A 22,140-nucleotide genomic window follows, 5' to 3' on the forward strand; every position below is an offset into this window, starting at 1 on the left:
TGCCCCAAACTTCTTTGTTGCCTGTACTGCAGTACTCTGTTAATATGAAGAGAGAAACACAAGAAGATGCCACCTGGGGCCGCTGACCTATAACAGTGTCAAAACAAGCTCATTGCTGCTAATAAAGGACAAACTCAGCTTTGTAAGGGAATTTGACTAGAAGCAAAATGACCCTTGATGCCCATGGGGAAGACAATACTAACATTTTAGAACAGTGTAACTGTAAAAGAGGCCTGTCCAGGAAAGTTTGAAACATATAGGTTGTGTTTTTGTTTTGTTTTTTGCTTTAGTGAAAGCAAAATCTAAAGATGAGAGCTGATAAGGTTAATGGATGCAGCAGGCATCTTTCTCATCTAAAACTTGGCTGGTAAGCCGCTGTTAGGGAAAAAATGGAGCTTTTCATGAGGCTAGTGACCTTTTAAGCATCTTTAAAAATAAAACTTAAATCTGAGTATGCGTATTGGCTTGAAATAAAAAAAATCCCTGTGGTTGCTTTTACTAAGTGATGTCATAATAATAGCCTTGTTATTATGTAACACCATGAGGCTTGCTAACCTAGATTCCAGTACTTTGACTTGCTGTGTTTTAAAGGTGAACTACAGAAGAAGAATACAATTTGGGCTTGCAGGGAACCCGACTGAACCATAAAGTATCAAGGGCATTTACATTAATGTTAAGTTATCCATTCAACTATATAACAATAAAGAGCATTCTCTCAGGTTCCTTCAGGGACAATAGTATGTTCTCTTTAAATTACCTTTTAAGACTCTTATAAATCTGAATTTATTGTTCATGTTTTATACTGTATTTTATGCTATTTTTTGTTGCATCAATTAAGTGTTTTAAATTTATTGTTAGCCGCCCTGAGCCCGGGAGCCCCTTAGCCGTTTTCTGAACCGGGAAGGGCAGGGTATAAATAAAAATTTATTATTTATTATTATAAACAACTTTCTCAACTGCATCTCTCTCTGTGCAAATTGAATCTCAAATCAATGCTTCTAGAGACCAAAGTACTTAAGCAGCTCCCAAAAGACACCTCTTCATTTTGGCAGTGAATATAGCCTGATCACACAAGCGAATGACGTAGTTGGAATGGTGAGAGTTGCAGGGATGCTAAAGAGGCAGTGTGTAAAAAGGGGTGGTCCACAATCCCTTGCACTATGATGCAGGGTTGGTAGGATACAAAGATGGGCTTGTTCAGGGCAGTCACTTGGCTTGACAAAATATGTCTGGCCAGCGCTGCCTGTAAACTAACAGTGCGGCAATGTTACTTTAAGCCCAAACTACATTTTTTTCCAGAGCAATAGCTCAGGCCTGCTTCACACATTATATAGTGATGAACATTTTGCTGCCATGTGTGCATACAGTAGGAAGTCACAGTTGCTCCTGACTCCCTGCATCTGTAATGCATGAATAATGTAAAATGAAATGGGCTGTTCAGCCCTATGTGTGTTGTGTTGTTCTGCTTTTATACCACCCCTTCCTTTAAAGAGCCCAGGGTAAAGCACATGGTTCTTAAACATCTCCCCTTCAAGATGGGCAACAAAAGTTTCACCAGTTTGCATTTGTACCCATAAAGACTGGCAACCCCTGCTCTAGATATACCTGAAGTCCAAGTTCACCTGCACTGCTGTAGTTGACTCACACTAATGTAATACACTGCAGCACACTCCTATGTGTGTGCCTATGCAAAAGCAAGTTCTGTTGAGTTCAATGTGCCTTGTGCCCAGAAAATTGGGGATAGCATTGCTGCCTTGTACATTGTTAGTCCCCCCCCCCCCCTCACACATGACATGACACTCATGACACTGGCCATTAAGAGTCTGGGACCTTTCAGAAAAAAACTAGCTTCAGCTCTGGCTGGCTTTATAGGCACCATACAGCATATAAATATGGCCACTATTTTATTGTTTTACCACAGACACATGAACGCACACTCTCACAAGGAAGTGGCTTGGCTTAGATTTCTTTTTATCTGGGTTTGTGCCCCACCCACTTTCTAGCTTCAAAGGTAAGCCGCCAAGATTGATTTCTAGCCTCTTCGTAATGAACATAATTATGCAGCCTGGAATGGTGAAAAAAGCAACAACCCAGAGGAGCTATCAAAGGCTTGTGCTGCCTTCAAAGGGACCTATAAGGATCTGGCACGCTGCCCATTGTGGCTCTGTCAAACAGACTCCTTGCTTGTGCAACGAAACCTCAAATATCGTTTGGGGGCTAGCCCCTGAGGAACTGCAGTGTTAGCATTCATTCAGCTACAAAGCAGAAGGGTGCAGCTTTGCAGGGGCAGAAGTCTCTGAGGCAAGCCTGCCCAGGAACTTCACTCTTTCTTTGAGGCCCTCTGAAAACAGAGGGAGGGGATGAGACTCTCTCTCTCTCTCTCTCTCTCTCTCTCTCTCACACACACACACACACACACACATTTAGCATGACAGAGTATGAAATAGCCTCCCTGCAGACTCGTATGTCTCTGTATCCCCCTTGCCTGCCATAAGGCAGGCTTTGAAAATACAGTTTTGTTTCAGTGGACGTTCTGTTAGGGTTAGTGCAAGGACTTTGGGTTGTGTACTGAGCCTGCATCGATCAGTAAGCAAATGTTGTCTCCCTGTGTCATAGATGTTTTAGCTGAGATTCCTGCATTGCAGGGGGTTGGGCTAGATGACCCTTGGGGTCCCGTCCAACTCTACAATTCTATGAATGTGCTTTCTGCCTAACAGTCATCTAGCAAGCAGGGCTGCAGTCCTTGACACACATTAGAGTGAGCCCTATTAATGTCAGTGGCACAGGCTTCAGACAAAACAAACCTGAATAGGGTCACACTATCATCATCTTTCAGGCTTGCTTGGGTTTATCTGGATTAGTCCATCAGTTGTGGCTACAAGTCCTACTCACTTCTAGAGCAGTTCTGCAGACTTCAGGGGGAGCATTTGTGCAACCCCTTTCTTAGGGGCATCACATGGAATACTCAACTTTCTGCAGGCCTTTGAAAAGCCCAAGAGTGTGACACCTTTAGTTTTAACTGCGGAGGTTCTCAAACTTCCATCAGAGGTAGCTTTCCTAACTAGATAAATGTTTGGGGTACCCCTATCTTGGAATGATGGATCAAGAAAAACCCAAGTTCTTAGAACTAGTCCCTTTAGTCACAGTGAGATTCCCCTGCATGATTGCCCACTGAATAAAAATTCCCTTTCACAAATCAGATGGTGTTTGTAAGGATTTAAAGAGTAACCTTTAGAGCTTTTTCTTTGTTCCTGGCGTGCTCTCTCTACCTCCTCTTTGAATAATCTATGCTGTTCCTTATTTTATACAGGCATGTGAAGGGGAAGCAGCAACATAATTCCTCCAGTTTTCTGGGATGCAAATTGGAGGTGTTGCAGAAAACCCGAGCAAAGGCTCCTATCTCATCCAACTAACAACTTGAGAAGCTTCAAGCAAGAAAGGAAATAAGCCTATTTAGAGGAAAACCAATTTATTTGTAGACCCACAATCAACAGTCCAAACACAAAGGTGTTATGTTCTGGGAAAGCCTTCAGAAGGCTAAAGATGTAAATGAGAGGTGTCAGGTGGAGGAAGTGAGGGGAAACAGAACGGGAGAAACAGAAAACAGCTGGAGAAAAGAGGATACAGGGTGGAATAAAGAGAATTTTAAATGAAGAAGTAAAAGGTACACTCCTATGCAGACATAAAAGGGACACTGCAGCTTCATTGGTCTGCCCCATCTTTGGTTAGGACTAGTCTGGGAGATAAGTTGCACAACATTTGGGATTGTGCAGCAAAGTTAGGGGTTGGTGAATCTAGATTTCTTCATCCAAACAAGGCACAAGCAATTCCTCTAGGATTAGCAGGTAAAGAAGTAACAGGAGAGGACAAGGTGGGGAATGAACGCTCTGTGCAAACAGCAGGAGGTAACTGCCAAGAGTCCACATGAAGACGGTTGCCAGGACTATTTAAATATGAATCTAACAAACAAGCAAGCGATACAACAGTTAGATACAGCTTCCAGTGGCAGCACTGAGTACAAATATGAGTCCCATTGATCTGAGCTGTTGTTGGACAAGTGTCTGGGCACAACTGGGCTGGTATAATTGCTGGGCATCTCCTGTGCCACACCTTGGTACCAAGAACAGTGGCAGAATTTTCTGGAGAAACTCCAAAAATAAGCTGCTTCCCCCAAACAGTGTTGTCTGAATCAAAACTGCTTTTATTCCCCATGAAATACAGCAATAATTGGGGGGCCGGAGCACGTCTTCCGCAGCAATAAGGCTATGCAATATCTTTGAAGACCATTTGCTAGGGAACAACTTTGGATCAGGGTTACTGTCTTCAAACCCTGTTTGCAAGGTTCCTGGAGGCTTGTGACTGATCAATATGGGAAGCAGAATGATGGGCTGAATGGATTTTTGGTCTGGTGGATCAGGGCTTTTCTGGCAAATATGGGGTCACTGCTCCCTGTTTTCCGGCTAGACCCTCTGGAACACCTTTGGATCCGATTGATAAAAAGTGTAAATAGAAGTGCAATTTAAAAGTATATATGTAAAACTCAAGGAAGGAGCCAACTAGGCTTCCAAATCACAGTTGGGTTGCATCTCCTTTCACATGTAACATACTCCGCGGTTTTGCGCTGGGCTGACTCGCCCCCACAGCTGCTTCACTTCTTCTGCAAGAATCCCACAGTGCAGCTCTTCAAAATCCAAGCAAGGCCTCCCTTGGCAATGTGAACAAGTGTTAGTGCGGTCACTGGACGAAAGTCCATTTCCCCGAGAGCTGTATGGCTCTGAACACAAGGCACAAGGAGGACAAAGGTACAAGGGAAAGGACTAGGTCAGGCTGGTGCCAATTCCCAAAAAAGAAAGAAAAAACAAGTCTCTTTGCAGACTAAGTCAGCTGACTCACAACTTTATAGTCATGGGAAATCAGGACAGCATCTTGCAGAGGATGCTCTTCCCGGTCAGAAACCTTTACGCCTCCCTTGGCTGGTCAGAATCACAACAGGAAAATTGTCTTCCAACTGCTTAGTAGCTGTAGAGGGAAAGAGGTGTGTCCTCCATCATGTCATCCTGTAAGCAAAAAGGGGGGAAAGGGAGACCTTGTTAATTTTGCACAGGCCTGAAGGAGCAGGAGTAGGTGAAGGGCATAAAAGCAAGCAGTTCACACAGGCCCTCAGCCCATGCCTCAAGTAGTAGTAGTAGCACTAGCAGTAATTTTATTTATATGTTGCCCATCCGACTGGGTTGCCCCAGCCACTCTGGTCAGCTCCCAACAAAATATTAAAAACACAATCAAACATCAAACATTAAAAACTTCCCTGAAGTCTTCTAAAAGTCAAAGAGTTATTTATTTCCTTGACATCTGAAGGGAGGGCATTCCACATGGCGGGTGCCTCTACTGAGAAGACCCTCTGCCTGGTTCCCTGCAACCTCACCTCTCGCTATGAGGGAACCGCTAGAAGGCCCTCAGAGCTGGATCTCTGTGTTTGGGCTGAACGATGGGGGCGGAGACGCTCCTTCAGGTATACAAGTATGCACTCTATGACTTGCCCCATTCCACAGACACCCTGAAATAACCTTCTTGCTGTTATCAGACAACTGCTGTATTTGAAAGAGATGGGCAGCCTCAGGAGAGGCAGACGGATAAGATTTATTGTGTACTGGCATCTAGGCCATGCTCCAGGTGAGATGCCCTAATGTGAAGGCCCACAGCTGGAGAGCTCATTCAACTTAAATTGGGGGGGGGGTCTAACCTTTGTCACTCTTACTGTGGGGGGAATCTATGGTCCCATTTTCTAGCCCCCCCCGAAATGGTACCTCCATGTGGTCTGGAGGCCCTTCATCCAATTATCACCCTTAATGATGGAGTAGAAGACACTAGAGATGTTCTCTTCCCAACTCTAACTGAATCCTTCACAAAAGGTTACACTTTAATGCTACCCTAGTTAGGGTTGACGAACACTTATGGAGCCTATATCCTTTTCAAATGCATTCTGATCATGATATTTGAAAAGTATATTTTTAAAAAACCTTAGTTTCAGAGCAGGGCACTCAAGGCAGAGGAAGGAAAAGGGCCATAACTCCATGGTAGGGCATCTGCTTTGAATGCAGAAGACCTCATGTTCAATCCCTGCGACCTCCTGTTGGGCTGGGAGAGACCAAAGTCTGAAACCCTGGAAAGCCACTGCCAGTTAGGGTTGAGCTAGACTGCCTTCTGCCAAGTCAGATCATTGGTTAGCTTCCTGTCTTCTACTAAGAGCCTGTGAAGTCCAGGTTAGAGGTCTGACCGAGGAGGATTAATCGAGGGCACAAACCATAGGCAAATCCTGGAGCCGCCGGAACTGCAGCTGGCCACTGCGCTGTCGGTACCGCAAGAACCCCATAAGAGCCAGGATCCCCACTGTCACGATGAAGATGAAGATGACTGCAATCACCAGAGGGTCCTCACCGATTGGGCTGGCTTCTGGTATACTAGGTAGGTCTGCAGAAAGGGGCGGGGGGGAAGTCAGACAGCCAAACATGGATTATTGCTCCCGGCCCAGAATGGCAATTCCATACAATTACTAGGCACTTCAAAAGTCAAAACTTGTTCTGCCGCAAAAATATTTTTATATACCTTCATCTCCACTATATATCTAGTTCCCAAACTGCTCTCTATCCTTGTTTCTACCTGCATGGAATAAGAGCTCCTAGTGAGTACCTTCTCCATCTCCCACGTCTGTGGTAGAGGCCTTCTTCTGCACGTGGTTAGCTGGTTGCTCTGTTTCCACTGGTGGGACTCTGGGAGATGTGAGTGTGGAGGAGACAATGCCTGGTGTTAATATGGTAGTGCTAGAGGCACTCGCTGTGAGCACTCTTCCATCCGTATCAGTTGCATTTGTAGCCAAGGTGGACTCGGCACTGCTCCCCTCTGTGACAGCATCACGGTTTGCCACTGACATAGTTTCTGGTCTCCCTTCTGTAGGCCCCGAGGTGATGAGTGTGGAAGCTGTTGGCTGGGAAGGAGATGTCGGCCCTGGAGACAGAGACAAGAGAGACACGCACAAGTGAATCAAGCAAGAATCCTGGGTCTTTGACGTGCAAGAATAAATGAAAATAATCCAGCATGATCATTTCCTCTCTATTACTACAATTCTAGCACATGGATGGAGCAGATCCAGAGTCCAGAACAAAGTATATCAAACATGCAAAGAGATTTACATCAATGGCTGAAACACACTAGTGGATACTCATAGCCCTTTGCCATAGTTCGTCTTACAATAGCAAGCTTTCTGAGAGTGTTGTGCAGAAAATATCTGTTCTTAGATTAGTCAGTTGGCAGAATCTGGGTTTTTCAGCTGTAGAGCCTGGAAATCTTAGGGTGCAAACTGAGACAGCTAAAGTGAGTCCTAACTGATCTACACAAAATAATTAGAAGAGGGTTCTGACTGAAATCCTAGAAACCAAATCTTTAGTTCCAAACATACTTTAATTCTATCAGACAAGCCAGGGGTCAGAGATCATCCCCCCTCAAAGAATAATGGGAACTGTAGTTTGCCCCCACAGAGCTACAATTCCCAGCACCCTCAACAAAATGCAGTTCACAGGATTCTTGGGTGGTGGGGATATGCTTTAAATAGATGGTGTGTACACAGCCTAGCTCTTCTTTTATCATGTGGCCCAAGGGGGCAGGGGAAGGTGAATTAGCGTAGTGTACCCTATACAGGAAAAGGAAGTTCAAAGGCAAGCCCCACTGCATGGTGCATAGAGGAATCTCTTGGAGCCTTACAGCATCAGCAATCAATTGCCTGCCCAAACACATCAGAGATAGGTGGCTACAGATCAATGCCTATGTCAATATGTGTTTTGCATCCTTTGTTTCTGACGCATCAGACACAGAGCTTTCCCCTCCTCCCACTGTCAACAATGGTTCCCCGAGAGAAACTGCTCTTTATCCTGAAGCCACAAAAACCAATAAAAAGTAGTCAAAGAACCATCAGAGAAAGACTTCTGCCTTCATGGACACCAGGACTCCCAGTATGGAATGGTTCCTGCTAATCATATAGAACCCTGCAGCACATCTTGCTGTGATTTTCTCATCCTTTGAAGAAAGGTGAAAATAACATTTCCTATTTTTGTTAAAATGCCATAACTTTTTAAAAAATATACTTATAAGCTTTTACACTATACAATATAAATATAAATATAAATTTAAATTGCAGGCAATCATTACTTATTTAGACCCCCTTCTCCCTCTTTCTGCGGTTCCTTGTTTATATTTTAATTTACTGCATATCCAAATTATACCAATTTTTTATGCCATAACTTTTTATATATATGGAGCAAGGCATTTGCCCAGGTGTCTGACTTTCTGTTCTCCATTTACTGCCTGACAACAACCCAGAATTACCTGCCTTCCATTTTATGAAATACTGCAGGGTTTTCAAAGTGTATTGAAGTTTACATGAGGGATTGAATAAATATCCTGTGTTAACAGAACTATAATTGTCATCGAAGAGGTAATATTTATGCCTAGGTTATAGAAACATCTAATTATGATTCCAGGCACTTGGGAGTTCTACTCAGATTGTGTTCTATTCTCTCCACTCCAATTTTGGCAGGTATGGGATATGGTACTAGAGCCAAAAAACTTTCTGAGGTATTCCACCTAATAAAGTCAATAGAAAAGTCTACCCAAGGCTGTGCACTCACTAACCCATTTGTAGCACATTGTAGCACATCATTTATGCTTGTCCTCAACATGTGGCTTTCAATCTACAGGGGTAGGTGAAAACCCTCCCCTTGATTAGGCTATCTATATGTTTTCCTCCCTGCACATGCCCCAGGTGATTGAAGAAGGAAGCAATGATTGCAGTCTTGGTGTATGCACACCCACAACATAATTGCAGGTATGGATACAACCCCCAGTGCCAGGATTGCCTACATCTTGTTTCAAATGGACACACTGTGTGGTATTGCAGAATCAATCCACAATGAGCTTTTGTTTTTGGAATGAAACCAGTTTCTCAAGCAATACTTTTCAGGGAAATAAAAATATGCAGTAGATCTTGATTGTGCAAGGACTACATAGAAAAAAACGCAAGCATTCAGTCTCCTTTGATTGCAGAACAAAATGTTGTGTGTACACAACCCAAGTTGCTTGAGAATTAAGCTACATTCCATGGGAAATGATTGACTACTACCAAGTCTTACCTTGTACCTCCTTTGGCTGAGAGGGCTCTGTAGCCATAACATTTGTACTGGAATTAACCCAGGCTGTGGTACTGATGGGTTCGGAATCATCCAGGCGGGTCTGGTTCACTTCTACCGAGTTTGTAGTTGCAGCAGGAAGGGAATGGATGTCAGCACTACTGTTGGCAACATGTGTTGTGTTCTGTAGTCTTGCTGTGGTGCTTAAGGAGCCGTGTGCAGTAGGTGCCAGAGGTTCAAGCAGGACTGAGCTACTGACGTTTAACTGTGAAGCAACGGTGGCATTGCCATCCACACTTATGGCAGTAGGGGGAATTGTCCAGTTGCCAAGGCCGCCAGCCTCCGTGTGAGGGAGCACGAAGTGCGACACAGTGCCAGATTGAGCTGATGATAAATTCTGCCCATCTCCTAGTGCAGGAAAAACAAACAGAGGAAAGCTAAAATCACAGACACATGCCCAGAAGGTCAGCTGCTTCCAGCAAGGGGAAAATAAGAGGGAAAGGGAAGGAACAGAGCCTACAGGACAAATCAATTACAATTACAGGGTAGGGAGGAAACTCCTCTTCTATTAACCTCCTCCTCTAGTCGCACTGCAGCCATCCAGTTCTCTGCAGAATGGAAATAATTTTCTCCAAACCTCACCCTCTGCTCCTCAAACATACAAAGTATGACAAACCAATGTATTGGAGCTTCATACTGGAGTAGGAAAGGTACCTACGGCCACTGATGATCATTGTTGGGTAAAGAATCAGAGAGAGAAATCAGTAGAGTTACGAAGTCAAGGATTTGAAGAAGCACTATTTCCCCACCTCCAAAGATAACAATGGAGCTATGTAGACCAAAACATTTTGTGAGGGTGCTTCCTTGCAAAATACAGTGGTACCTCGGGTTAGAGACACTTCAGGTTAAAGATGCTTCAGGTTACAGACTCCGCTAACCCAGAAATAGTACCTCGGGTTAAGAACTTTGCTTCAGGACGAGAACAGAAATCGTGCATCGGCGGCACAGCAGCAATGGGAGTCCCCATTATCTAAAGTAGTACCTCAGGTTAAGAACAGTTTCAGGTTAAGAACGGACCTCCAGAACAAATTACCGTATTTTTCGCTCTATAAGACGCACCAGACCACAAGTCGCACCTAGTTTTTGGAGGAGGAAAACAAGAAAAAAGATATTCTGAATCTCAGAAGCCAGAAGAACAAGAGGGATCTCTGCGCAGTGAAAGCAGCAATCCCTCTTGCTGTTCTGGCTTCTGGGATAGCTGCGCAGCCTGCATTCGCTCCATAAGACGCACACACATTTCCCCTTACTTTTTAGGAGGGAAAAAGTGAGTCTTATAGAGCAAAAAATACGGTAAGTTCTTAACCAGAGGTACCACTGTATGAAAAAGGAGTAAAGACAAAAAATACAGTAGGCCAAGGCTGAAATCTAACACCCCTGAAAAACAAGTTTTCATGATCTCAAAGTTCAAGTCAATTTGAGAATCTCATGTCCTTTTGCAACAATCAATCATATATATTTATAGTGACCTCATTCTTTAAGTACTGATCCCGGTGTACACAAAATGGAACCATCCATGCACAAGAGAGAGATGACAGCAGGCTTGGAGGTGAACCCCCGAGTTTTCAGAAGTACAAAAAAAATCAAGGGGAGGGACTTAACTGGTGGTGGGAACAACCCAAAACAATTAGAATCAAGTATGCTTGGTAGCCATTGCTGTCTCTGCAGAAGTATCACTTCAGCGTGAATGAAGGATCTCGTACGTCCCATACAGTGTTGAAGAATCAACAGCAAACAAGACAGTTAAGTGGCATGGGAGGAAGTCCCACACCACTTGCTCACACAGTAAAGCACGAGTTAAAACTGGACTCCCACTCTCCACCCACAAACCACAGAATTACAGCTTCTCAATAACTCTTTACTCATTTTATTCCAGTCTTGGGTCTCTGCTGAGGCAGCTGTTCCTCTGCATTGCTGAAAGAACCCTCATGCTGGAGCACAACTGGGCTGGCTTCTTCACCCAAACTCAACACACCCCTACACAACAGGCTCAGGATAATGACATGGGGAAAACAGCATGCCCAGTCTCATCAGCATGCCAAAATGTTTGGGGAGTATGGTTTGTGCATGAGATAGCATCTATTATAAGGCAGCCCCCAATGCCTTTTGAATTTAAGCTTTTATCTACAGTCATCAGAGTAAACATAACACACCAGACTGTGACTAAACCCTCCATCCTGAGGAAGGGGAAAGGATGGTGATAGTCTTTGGCCACTGACCTGGGCTTGGTGGTGATCTACAGCACAGCAGTAGCAACAGAATCCTGGTCTTGTCCTCGGTTGCCTTGCTGTTACTGAGGTACTTGGCCAGTTCTGCTTTACACATGTGAATGTCAAGGGCTTTGTGACTGTTACCCTTCTAACAACCAGCTGTTGTACCCTTCTAAAAGGCATCCAAGAAGAATGAATACTGCCCATTAACCATCTTTATAATCACACACATACCACCTCTGGCTCATTTAGCAAATCCCATTGGATTAGTATGAGAGAAGGTGCTTTTTAATACATGTCAGGTAACTAGTTTGCTCATTTTGAACCTGCAAGGCATCCAAGTGGAGGAAATTCATTTTGTTTGTGTATGTGTATGTTCAATTTTCATGAAACTTGTTGTTTCTTTATTCAATACACATTGAATTACATTTGTATTAATTAAATAAAAATAAATATTATAACCAGTCCTATCGACCTTTGCATCTTGGCCTCCCTCGGTAGGCAATTTGACAGAGTCCATAAGAGGACAATTTTCATCTTTCAATAACTGCCATGGCATGCATCTGGCTTGGAGGAAAAGACTGCCAGTACCCTGAGCTCAGAATACAAAGGAGTCACAAAAGGAAACAGACTTTTTCCAGTTAGAACAAAGAACTCCTTCCTTTGCATTAGCATGCAGCAATCACTTGATAAAACTTTATCATGAGCCAATAGTTGCCGTGGATTTTTTAGGTGGAAATATTAATCTAGCCAGAAGCAGTTCTTTCTCCACTTCAACCACTCAAGGGTACAATATTAAGATGCCAACCCTCTCTTATCCTGAGCTGTGCACATTTGCAGTCACATCACAGCATGATATCATTTGTCTCAGTGCTTTTTTCCCTTAGAAAAATAGGTGCTGGTACTCACCATGAAGTTCTTATAGCAAGTGCCACACTTTTTAACAGCACTGATTATTGTGTCTGTGGGTTCTGCATCATTCAGTTCATATCAACTCACATTTTAAAAAAGCTGCAGTGGCAGAAAAGACAACTCTGACAAAGATGTGAACAGTTCCACAAGACTTAGAATCCTGCAGAGCTTTAAGTGGATGTTCTCATACTTGGAGATGGGCATTCTGTCTCTCACAAAATGCTCACTTCTGTTCTGGACTGCTTCTTTTTCAGCTCCTGCAGCTAAATACCACATCCCACCTTCCCCTCAACACTATCTTTTGGGGGGGGGGCTGTGTTAAGGGGAATGGAGAAGTTGTAGTCCAAAACACCAGGTTGGCATAGGCTGTTATAAAAAGGAACACCAAAGTAGCATGCCAGAATAAAGCAAGCATGTATAGTAAGTATATCTCATACACAGTCCCGTTTTTATTGTAGCTGCAGGATGTGAAAGAGATTAAACATTCAACCTTACATTTCTACAGTCCTTTGCCTACCTGAGTCCTTATGGTCTCACACCAACCTGGGGAACTGAGAAACAATTTTGCTAATTTTGAGCCTTAAAACTGGGGTACAGCCAACTCATGCAATATGCAGCAGATGGAAGCAGAGCCAGGCTCTGGGTAAAGGCCACCTCTTCCTGTCAAGCATAAACTAATCATTATGTGATAAATTAAGCCTTTAGTAATGAAAAAAAGAATCATAGAAAAGTGGTAACCTTAAAGACTGCAGACAGTAAACCTCATTTGTACTATTTATGTGTTCACACCCAGAAGCTTCCAGTTCCAGGGGACCAACACTTGTTTACTATTCTGGGTGTTCTAAGTGCTTCCAGTGAACCACAGAATCTGGCTAAGGGTGGCACTACCTGTTGCAAGAAACATCTCTGAAAACAGCAGCCCCATGTTGAAACCCAGCTTGCAACATGTGATATTTTAATGTTCTGGGTTACGTTCTGGGGAACCACACATTTAAGTGAAATTGTGTATACTTGAAACACTTCTGAAAAAACCTGCAAACACCCCAGTCATTGTAAAACCTACCCTTTCTGTCTAATTAAGGTCCATTGGGACATTTACAAAGATGCAAGAATCAGAGGCTAAAGGAAAGAAAGCTGATTACAGAAAATATTCATTCATGCAAATCAATAAACACAAAGGTCTAGATCACTGCAATTGTCATTATGGTGCTTCTACATAAACAGGCTAGCTAGTGATCAATACTCTAAATCAGAGCACCTGTCACTCTCACAAGGTACATACCCATGGGAGTAATATTTCATCCTATTGCTGCTAATCTACATAGATGTAAGATACACAGTGGTGCCTTGGTTTGAGAGCAGCCCTGTTTACGAACTATTCGGTTTATGAACTCCGCAAAACCAGAAGTAGTGTCCTGGTTTGTGAACTTTACCTCGGTCTAAGAACGGAATCTGCGCCTTGGTTTAAGTATGGTTTTGGTACCACTGTAATAGAAAACTATGCTTTGTTATCACATGAATGGACCAGGATAAGTCTCAGGCTCATGTGCTCCTCACTCTCCTTTCACAGGAGGAGAAAATTGGCGGCTTTCCCTTCCAACTTTTATACAAACCACAGTTCCAAGCTCAGACATGATGGGGAACTGTGGTTTGTTTAAAATTAGAAGCAGGCGCTTCTAATTTCTTTACTGCCGCAAAACAAAACAAAAAAGCTGGGAGGAGAAAGTACATTAAGCTCACCACAACTTGTTCTTGTAACAGGAAACCATGGCTTCCTGTTATGTCTGAACCAGACCTAAAAAGACATATTTACCTTCACAGCAATGTAATCATGTTCAATCTAAACATCTCCTTCCTGTTTACTGGCTACTGTCACCCAACTGATCAATATGCAGAAGAATCTAACTTTGAGCTACTGGTCAAGCATGGCCTTTCTTCAACTACAGAACAGTGCAGTTAGATTACTCATCTAATCTCACCCATAATGAGCATGCTGCACGCGAAATTTCCCTCAGAGACTCTCTGGTCATTGGAAAAGGTTGTCCTTTAATCTGTTTCTACACATAGTAGTCTGTTATAGAACACACTGCAAAGTACATACAGGAGATGAGCTTGTATTCTGTCATAAGGCCCAGACAGAAAGCTGGTCAAGCAAGGAACGTAGACCTAGGGATTGAAACTAGGGCCGCAAATCCCAGCTGAAATAAATTCAAGACCTGTGAGAAGTCTTTTGTTTTTGTTTTGTTATTTGCGGTGCCGCCACTTAAACACGTGCAATTCTAGGTGAGCTGATTAGCTGGCTGCTTATTGTGCACTCTGAAAAGCTTATATCACTGGTACAGCCTGCCCACAACCTCCTGTTTGAAGCCATCAAGGTGGAAGTCACCTTGGAAGCTGAGGCAGCCTGGACAAGCACCAATCTCTTTCTGAGTTAAAGTAACCACCATACCTGCTGCCAATAATGCCCCACCCTGCATCTGCTGCCTCTGTCACTGCTGAGAGTCATTCTGCTGCTATTACTACCTCTGTTGCTCACCCAACTTTCTGCCATTCTAAGTCTGTTTGGAAAAGCAAACCAGGACCTTTGGGGCTAGATTTCCTTTCCTACAATGACACCTGGAAAGGCCACAGAGCTCTGGGTGGCAATGGGTAACTCTGCGGCAGAAACAAGGACTTCTTTTCGCAATGGAGTCATCATCACTGATGAAACCAGGGGTGGTGAGGGAGATCTGATCCCTTCTATGTTTGTGTGGCAAGTGACTAATAAGTTAATGATGATGATCAGTCCTTTCCCCCCCAGGGGGTACTGCAGTGCTGGCAGCTCCTTTTTTGTTGTTAAAAAGTGTGGCACTTATTGTAACAACTTCATGGTAAATACTGGCACCTATTTTTCTAGGGGGGGAAAGCACTGATGATGATAGATTTTGAAAAAGTTTTAAGAAGTTCCTGCTGGATGGTCCATCTAGCCCAGGGGTAGGCAACCTAAGGCCCGGGGGCCAGATGCGGCCCAATCGCCTTCTCAATCCGGCCAGCGGACAGTCCAGGAATCAGCGTGTTTTTACATGGGTAGAATGTGTGCTTTTATTTAAAATGCATCTCTGGGTTATATGTGGGGCATAGGAATTCGTTCATTTTTTCTTCTTCAAAATATAGTCTGGCCCACCACATGGTCTGAGGGACGGTGGACCAGCCCACGGCTGAAAAAGGTTGCTGACCCCTGATCTAGCCCACCATCCTGTCTTCATGGTAGCCAACCAGATACCTTCTGGGAAGCATACAAGCCAAACTGAGCTCAACAGCACCCTCCACTCCTGCAGTTCCCTGCAAGTGGTATTCAGAAGCATTCTGCCTTCAACAGCAGAGGTAGAACATAGCCAATGTGGCTAGTAGCTGTGATAGCCTGATCCTCAATGAATTTGTCTAATCCTCTTTTAAAGCCAAGTTGCTGGTCATCCCTACTTCTTGTAGGAGGAGGCTTCTGAGAAGCCTGTACGGCTAATTGTCTGCCGATTTCCTTCGGCTCAGGCCTCATTAGAACCTACTTCTGAGTAAACTTATTCAACAGTAAGTGCCTTTTATTATTTCAATGGGGCTTTCGCCCAAGGAAATCAACAGAAAACAATTGCAGCCTTGTAAAAATATATGCATGTGCAAATTTGATTGATTGAAAATTCAAGCTGAAACCCACTTGATTAAAAAGCATACGCACTCTCACACATGACACCCAAGGAGAGTTCATAATATTGATTTACTTGATTAATCAAAACATTTTTTTTTACTTAAAAAAAACAACCCTCTAAAAATGTAAAGAGCGGAAGCCATAGCTGAAACGCATATTCTGGCCATGGACTCTAAGTGGGCATAGGCAACAAGGCACTGCTTAGAAAACACCTTCTTTTTTAAAAAGAAAGGAAATTGTGACTCACAGAATAATAGAAATTAACTTTGTCTACCTTAACAATATACAGTGGTACCTTGGGTTAAGTACTTAATTAGTTCCGGAGGTTCGTTCTTAACCTGAAACTGTTCTTAACCTGAAGCACCACTTTAGCTAATGGGGCCGCCGGAGCACGATTTCTCTCATCCTGAAGCAAAGTTTTTAATCCGAGGTACTATATCTGCGTTAGCGGAGTCTGTAACCTGAAGCGTATGTAACCCGAGGTACCACTGTATAGTCCACCCTCCCATGGAGGACAATTTTAATACCTAGGTTTTATGTAGCACTTTTAGACTGTTAGAAGTGCTCCATATACATTATCTTAGTAATCTATGGGCCAGAGATGAGAGATATTAGCCTATCTCAAAGGGCAGGAAAGGAGAGTGCTGTTGCTCTCAGGTGCTACTTGAGGGCTTCCCAGAAGCAGCTCATTGGCCACTGCGAGAACAAGATGGGACACTGGCCTGATCCAGCAAGCTCCTCTTATATTCTTAAGATAAAGCTTGGGGAATAACTGTGTATGCCTCCTTCAGCTGCTTATATGAAGGATGGGATACAAATGTAATAAATAACTAATCCATATAATAGCATTGTGTAGGTCAGTATTACTATACCCAGTGCTTTTTTCTGGGGGGACGCAGGGGTACGCATACCCCTAAACATTTTGTGAATCTTTGTACTTTTGTCCATTTACTGTATTTATTTTTCCTGATTTGAACTATAAAATGGTGATTTTCTTGAGTCAAAATGAGAGTACCCCTAAACATTTTTTTTAGAAAAAAAAATAACTGACTATACCTATATAGCAGATGGTGGATCTGAGAACAAGATACAGTAGCTTGTGTAAGGAGGACACAGTGGTTAAATTACCAAGGTGAACAAGGCACTTTCTGTCTTCCAGCTTAGACTTTTAACCAACAGTAAATAGTAATATGCTGCCAATCAAATCTATATCCCAATTTTTCTATGAGGAGTGAAATTTTGCATACAATTCCATCCTGGTTTAGGTAGATGATCAAAGGCAGGCAATAAGAAACTTCTGTACTCTTTGTACACAGGATGTATTGCAATAACAAGCTCCAATACTAATTGGCTATTCCCCACCGCACCCCACCCCCACGCAAAAACATCTAACACACACCAGAGCTTTGTATCCCACACCTTTGGGGAAATAGCTTGGTTGCTTGCCAAGGTGCGTCAGAATGCTGAATGCTCTCATTCATTCCACAGCATGTGTTTATATCCAAAGGCAGAGTACATGGATCCAACTCATTTACTGCAAGCAGGGATATGACACTTAAACATAGATGTGTGACCTGGATATGAAATATCAAACTCTGGCAAACTGCAGCCTAGAACTGTCCCTTTTCAGCAACACTCTACAGGTTCTATTAAGAGCACGGGCCATTTGTGTGTTTCTTTAAATTATATAAAAATTGAATCCCCATGTACATCCTCACTAGCACTTTGCATTAACACTCCAGAGGTGCAGAGAATATAGACTAGAAGCCCTTCACCACTACTTGGCCTGTAATCATCCACCACTCACTTAAGAGTTAGCCGTACTGAATTCAGTGAAACTGATTTAGGATTGTGCTGTACACAGATTTAATCCACAGACACAAACACAGAACACTGGCCCCAGGAGTGCTTTGCGAAAATGGAGCAACTCTCAGCTGCCACCCCACCAACATGTTCTGTTTAACATGAAAGAACCTTTACCAAAAAGGGTGGTATAATAAGACAGGGTTTTCAAGGTTTTTGGGTCCACGGCTCCCTTGACCTATTGCAGGAGCCCAGTTATGTCACCCCTTGCCTGCAGAGCCGGCAGCCTTTTCACACACCCTCCCTTGTGGAGTGTTCCGTCAACCTCCTCTCCCCTCTCCTTCCTGCCACCCCTCTTGCTGCCACCCCTCCTCTGAGCTGCCCACTCTGCCCCAAAGAGAGGTGCCTCCTCACACTGCCCCACAGGGGCCTGGGAAGCACCCCCCGGCCAGCCCCAGAGGCACCATTCATCTGGGGAGTTTGTAGCCAGGGCTGCTGCAACAAACTGCTGTGCAAGCCTTTGGAAGGCACAGAAGCAAGAGGGCATCAGAGGAGGAAGGGAAGGAAAGAAAGAGGGCCAGAGGCCAGTGTTGTCCGCGGCACCCCTGGGTGCCATGGCACACCAGTTGAAAACTACTGTAATAAGAGATAGCCTTACTTTGTTTCCCAAATTCTCCGACCGCAACAGAGCAGCAGCCTGCTCCAGTTACTTGCACCTGAGGCTTTGGAAGTGGCTGGCACCCATCACATTTCCCTACATTCAATTGTCTCTTCCTCTGTTGCACAAGGCCCCTTGGATTGAACGTGTCCCATTTCATTTCCAAAGCTGCAAGAGCAACTAAGGCAGCGTTGGGGTGGGAGTGGGAAGAGAGGAGGAGACAGACACTGCCCATGTTGGCTGTGTTACACACTGCTCCCAGTGTATCTGTGACCTCAGGGCAATAGAGCAGGGCCTGGAACTGTGACAAACTAAGCTTTATGCTTCTCTGCAAATCAGGGCTCCGCTGAAGACGTGCATGTACAGAAGACAAGCAAACACAACTACTACCCAGACACAGCCAGAGGCATTCAGGAGACAAAGCCAAAATTCACAGACATAAAAACTTTCAGGAGGAGTTTTATATTTTTGAAAGTCATTTGAAGGAAGTGGGTTTCTTCATTTAGCTGGGAAAGGCACTACTGAACAAGACGAGTACCTGATTGGTTAGCTGAGATGGAGCTGGCAGGCAAATTTGAACTCCTGCCACAGGGAGTCCTAAGCAATTCCGGAGACAGCCATTCCAACGGCTCAGGAACAGAACTTAAAAACACTTAAAATATCTAAGCATCTTCAGCCCAGTCACTTTTTAAAAGAGAAACTACTTGGGCCTATCTTAGTTCTAACTCAGAAATTGTCTGAACCACCTCTTGGATCTGCTATCTCATGAAGGCTCTGCAAGAGGAGCAGAATTTCAGCAGAACGCACAGCTTGCTTTTATTTTTCCCTTCCAGAATTAGCACAAGAAGGAGACTTGTAACAAATAACTCTTTGACTGGTTGCCTTTATTGCTCCCAAAGTGGATTTGTCCGGTAAAATTTGTTGCAACTTTGGCCGCATTTAGATGCAACCTTAAACCATAATTTAGCACTCAGGCTTGCATGCTCCCTCACCCCATGCAGCTGGGATGATGATTTGACCACAATTACCCAGAGTCTCTGCTCACCATTGTGTTAGATCTGTGGTTTAAATTATGGTCAGTTCTAACAAACCAGCTTCATAGCCCACCATTTGAAGCTAACTTGTTTTGAAACGGGAGGTAATTCGTGATAGTCCACAACCACCAGTTCAGATGCAGTGACCATAGGTTGTAGCTCAGTGTACAGTCATAGCTCAGTGGTAGAGCATATGTTTTTCAGCCAGAAGGACTCAGCTTTAATCCCCAGCATTTCCAGATAGGGCTGGGACTCCCTGCTGGAAACCCTGGAGAGCTGTTTCAAGCCAATACCGAGCTAAATGGACCTATGGTCTAACAAAGCATATTAAAGCATCTTCCTAAGTTCTTAATGACAAGCTGATATTCTGGGAAACTGAAAGTAAATGCTGCCCAAATCCTCCTCCTGACTATGCAGGTGGTGGAAAGTGTACAAGCCAGAGGCCAGTTGTGCCACAGTGCCAAGCCATGGTTTAGTGTTATATTCAAATACAGCTTCTCAGGTTTGGGAGCAGAGTGAGAATGAAGACAGCAGCCTTGCAAATAAGTCTGCTACACTGACTGATCCACAAAAACAGTTCATGGCGCACTTGCCCTCACATGCCCATGTCAGTTATTTGTGGTACATACATTCTGCAAGAAAAATATGGCTGATTATCTTCCCATTTACCAACCCCCTCCCCCACAAACTTTTCAGGAGGCTCTTTAAATCAGACCCCTGCTTTGATTTGGGCAGACCCAGATATAAAAACAAGCAGCTCTGACAGTTATTTCTAGTGCATGTCTGAATCCTGGAGTTTGATCTAGTTTCCTGAAAAGTTACATCAATCACACTGGGCAGAAAGCGACTAAAGATTTCCCCAACACCATCTAAGAACTTCTGAAACATCATTGGCTTTGTGTGGTCCTGGACTTCTGCCCCAGCATCCTGCCCTAACAGCACCACTGTCCCACCCACCAGGAGGTGAGGAAACGTCATAGTTTCAGACTTGTCTGCAACCAGCAAACAAACAACAGAAAGGCCTAATTTGTTATTGACTTTCAGGTGGAATTTAGCATTTCTGTTTACCCAGGCATCTGATGGCTGAAATGCACTGTTCCTGGCAACCTTGAGATTACTGGTTGCGAGAAAGTTTTTAACTGTTTTTAGTCTGGTGTGTGTAAGTCTGATGTGTTTGCCACCCTGGGCTCTTTGGGGAGGAAAGATGGGATATAGATTGAATGACTAAATAAATAAATAACTAGTCAGGGAGAAACTGAGAGGGAATCAAGGATAGGGGGAAAGCACAGCACAAGGAGCCTCTATCAAACATAAGGAGGGTGTGAAAACTAGATCCATCCAAACAAGAACTTCATTTGAGCTCAGACCCAGTAATGTTTCTGAATGCCGAATTTCGAAATGGGAAGCAGAACTACTCACAAAAGACGAGACTACAAGCATATGCAGAGTGCATTTTCCTGACTGCTCTTTCTCTCTCGGCCAAGCACCTTCTTCAGGGCTTCGAAATTCCAGATCAGTCGAGGATAAGGGTTCTAGAAAGCCTTAAACCCCGGACATTCTCATTTTATAAACCAACAATCACAACCGCTTGCAAGGACCGACGGCGGAACTCCGGGAAATGGGGGCCCGGCCGCAAGGAAGGACACCATCTGGGCAGACACTACTGCGCCTCAAGCTCACAAGTTTCCAGACAGATATAGAAAGTTCTTGCGCTCTAAGGGGGCGGGGAAAACCCACCTTGGTGTCCAGGGTGGGAACGAAGCTACAGAGTCAGTCCCTTAGGATAGCAGCACGCAGGGAGCAGAACTGTCTCCTGGGCTGCGGAAAATCTAGGGCGATCACATGAAAAAGCCAAACCATCAGACGCGGTAATAAAACTGGGTTATTAGCAAACACAGGGTAGGTACCGGCTCCTCTGAGAGACTTATAGGATGCCACCCAAACGCGCGCCCTCTAGGGGATCTCAAGAACCCATTAAGGATCAGGACACTTTCCCGCAAGAGCGCTGGATTCCAGAGTCCCACCCAGGACGAAAAGAAGCGGTCGGAGACTCTTTTACCTGGCAGCGGCAGGAAGGTTCCAGCGAGGAGGCAGCAAACGGCGGAGAAGCTGTAGGGGGAGCGGCGCGTTGTTGCCTCCATGCCGGGCTGATTCCGGATGGATTGGCTGGCAGCGGCGAGCGAAACGGCGGAGAAAGCGCTAAATTTCTATAGAGAGTCCCAGGCACAGGCGTGTCTCCAGAGCTGGAAATGAGTCTGTGCCACGTGGTTCATTCACAAGCCCACGCGCGGCCTGGGCGTGTCAGATGCGCCCCCCTCCCTCGCTCCATACGAGGCCGGCGGGATCCTGGGTTCATCTCTTCCGCCTCCTCGGCGTAGCCCCACCAGGCGCAACCCGCCTCGTGAGTTGAAGCAAGACGTGTGGATCCTCCCCCGCCGACTGGCCGGAGTGGTTTCTATTGGATGGAACTCCTGTGGCTGTTGGGTTTTGTCTACAGTATTTCCTAGCGCAAAGTCTGTGCTATTTCAGTTTGTGGGCGCTGCAAAGTCCTCGGCGTCCGCCCACGAGTGCGCTCCCACACCACTGAAGGGCCAAACGGGGCCTTCGCCTT

The 22,140-nt window shown here is 44.5% G+C and overlaps 1 protein-coding gene across 2 annotated transcripts; it reads right to left on the reverse strand.

The window, feature by feature from the left end:
* Positions 1-3,452: 3,452 nt before the first annotated feature.
* Positions 3,453-22,140, reverse strand: LOC310765185 (uncharacterized protein). Of its 2 annotated transcripts, none has more exons than XM_083619936.1 (5): positions 21,589-22,140; positions 9,180-9,584; positions 6,688-7,002; positions 6,302-6,468; positions 3,453-5,057 (listed from the first exon to the last, which is right to left on the reverse strand). In XM_083619936.1, the coding sequence occupies exons 1-5, from the start codon at positions 21,668-21,670 to the stop codon at positions 5,013-5,015; spliced, it is 1,014 nt and encodes a 337-aa protein (XP_083476062.1). In that variant the 5' UTR covers positions 21,671-22,140; the 3' UTR covers positions 3,453-5,012. The 2 variants fall into 2 exon arrangements, with proteins under 2 accessions (XP_083476062.1, XP_083476061.1); XM_083619935.1 differs by lacking the exon at positions 21,589-22,140 and adding an exon at positions 18,496-18,745.

Source organism: Podarcis filfolensis, assembly GCF_964270895.1.
Source record: "Podarcis filfolensis genome assembly, chromosome: 6".
Taxonomy (NCBI): domain Eukaryota; kingdom Metazoa; phylum Chordata; class Lepidosauria; order Squamata; family Lacertidae; genus Podarcis; species Podarcis filfolensis.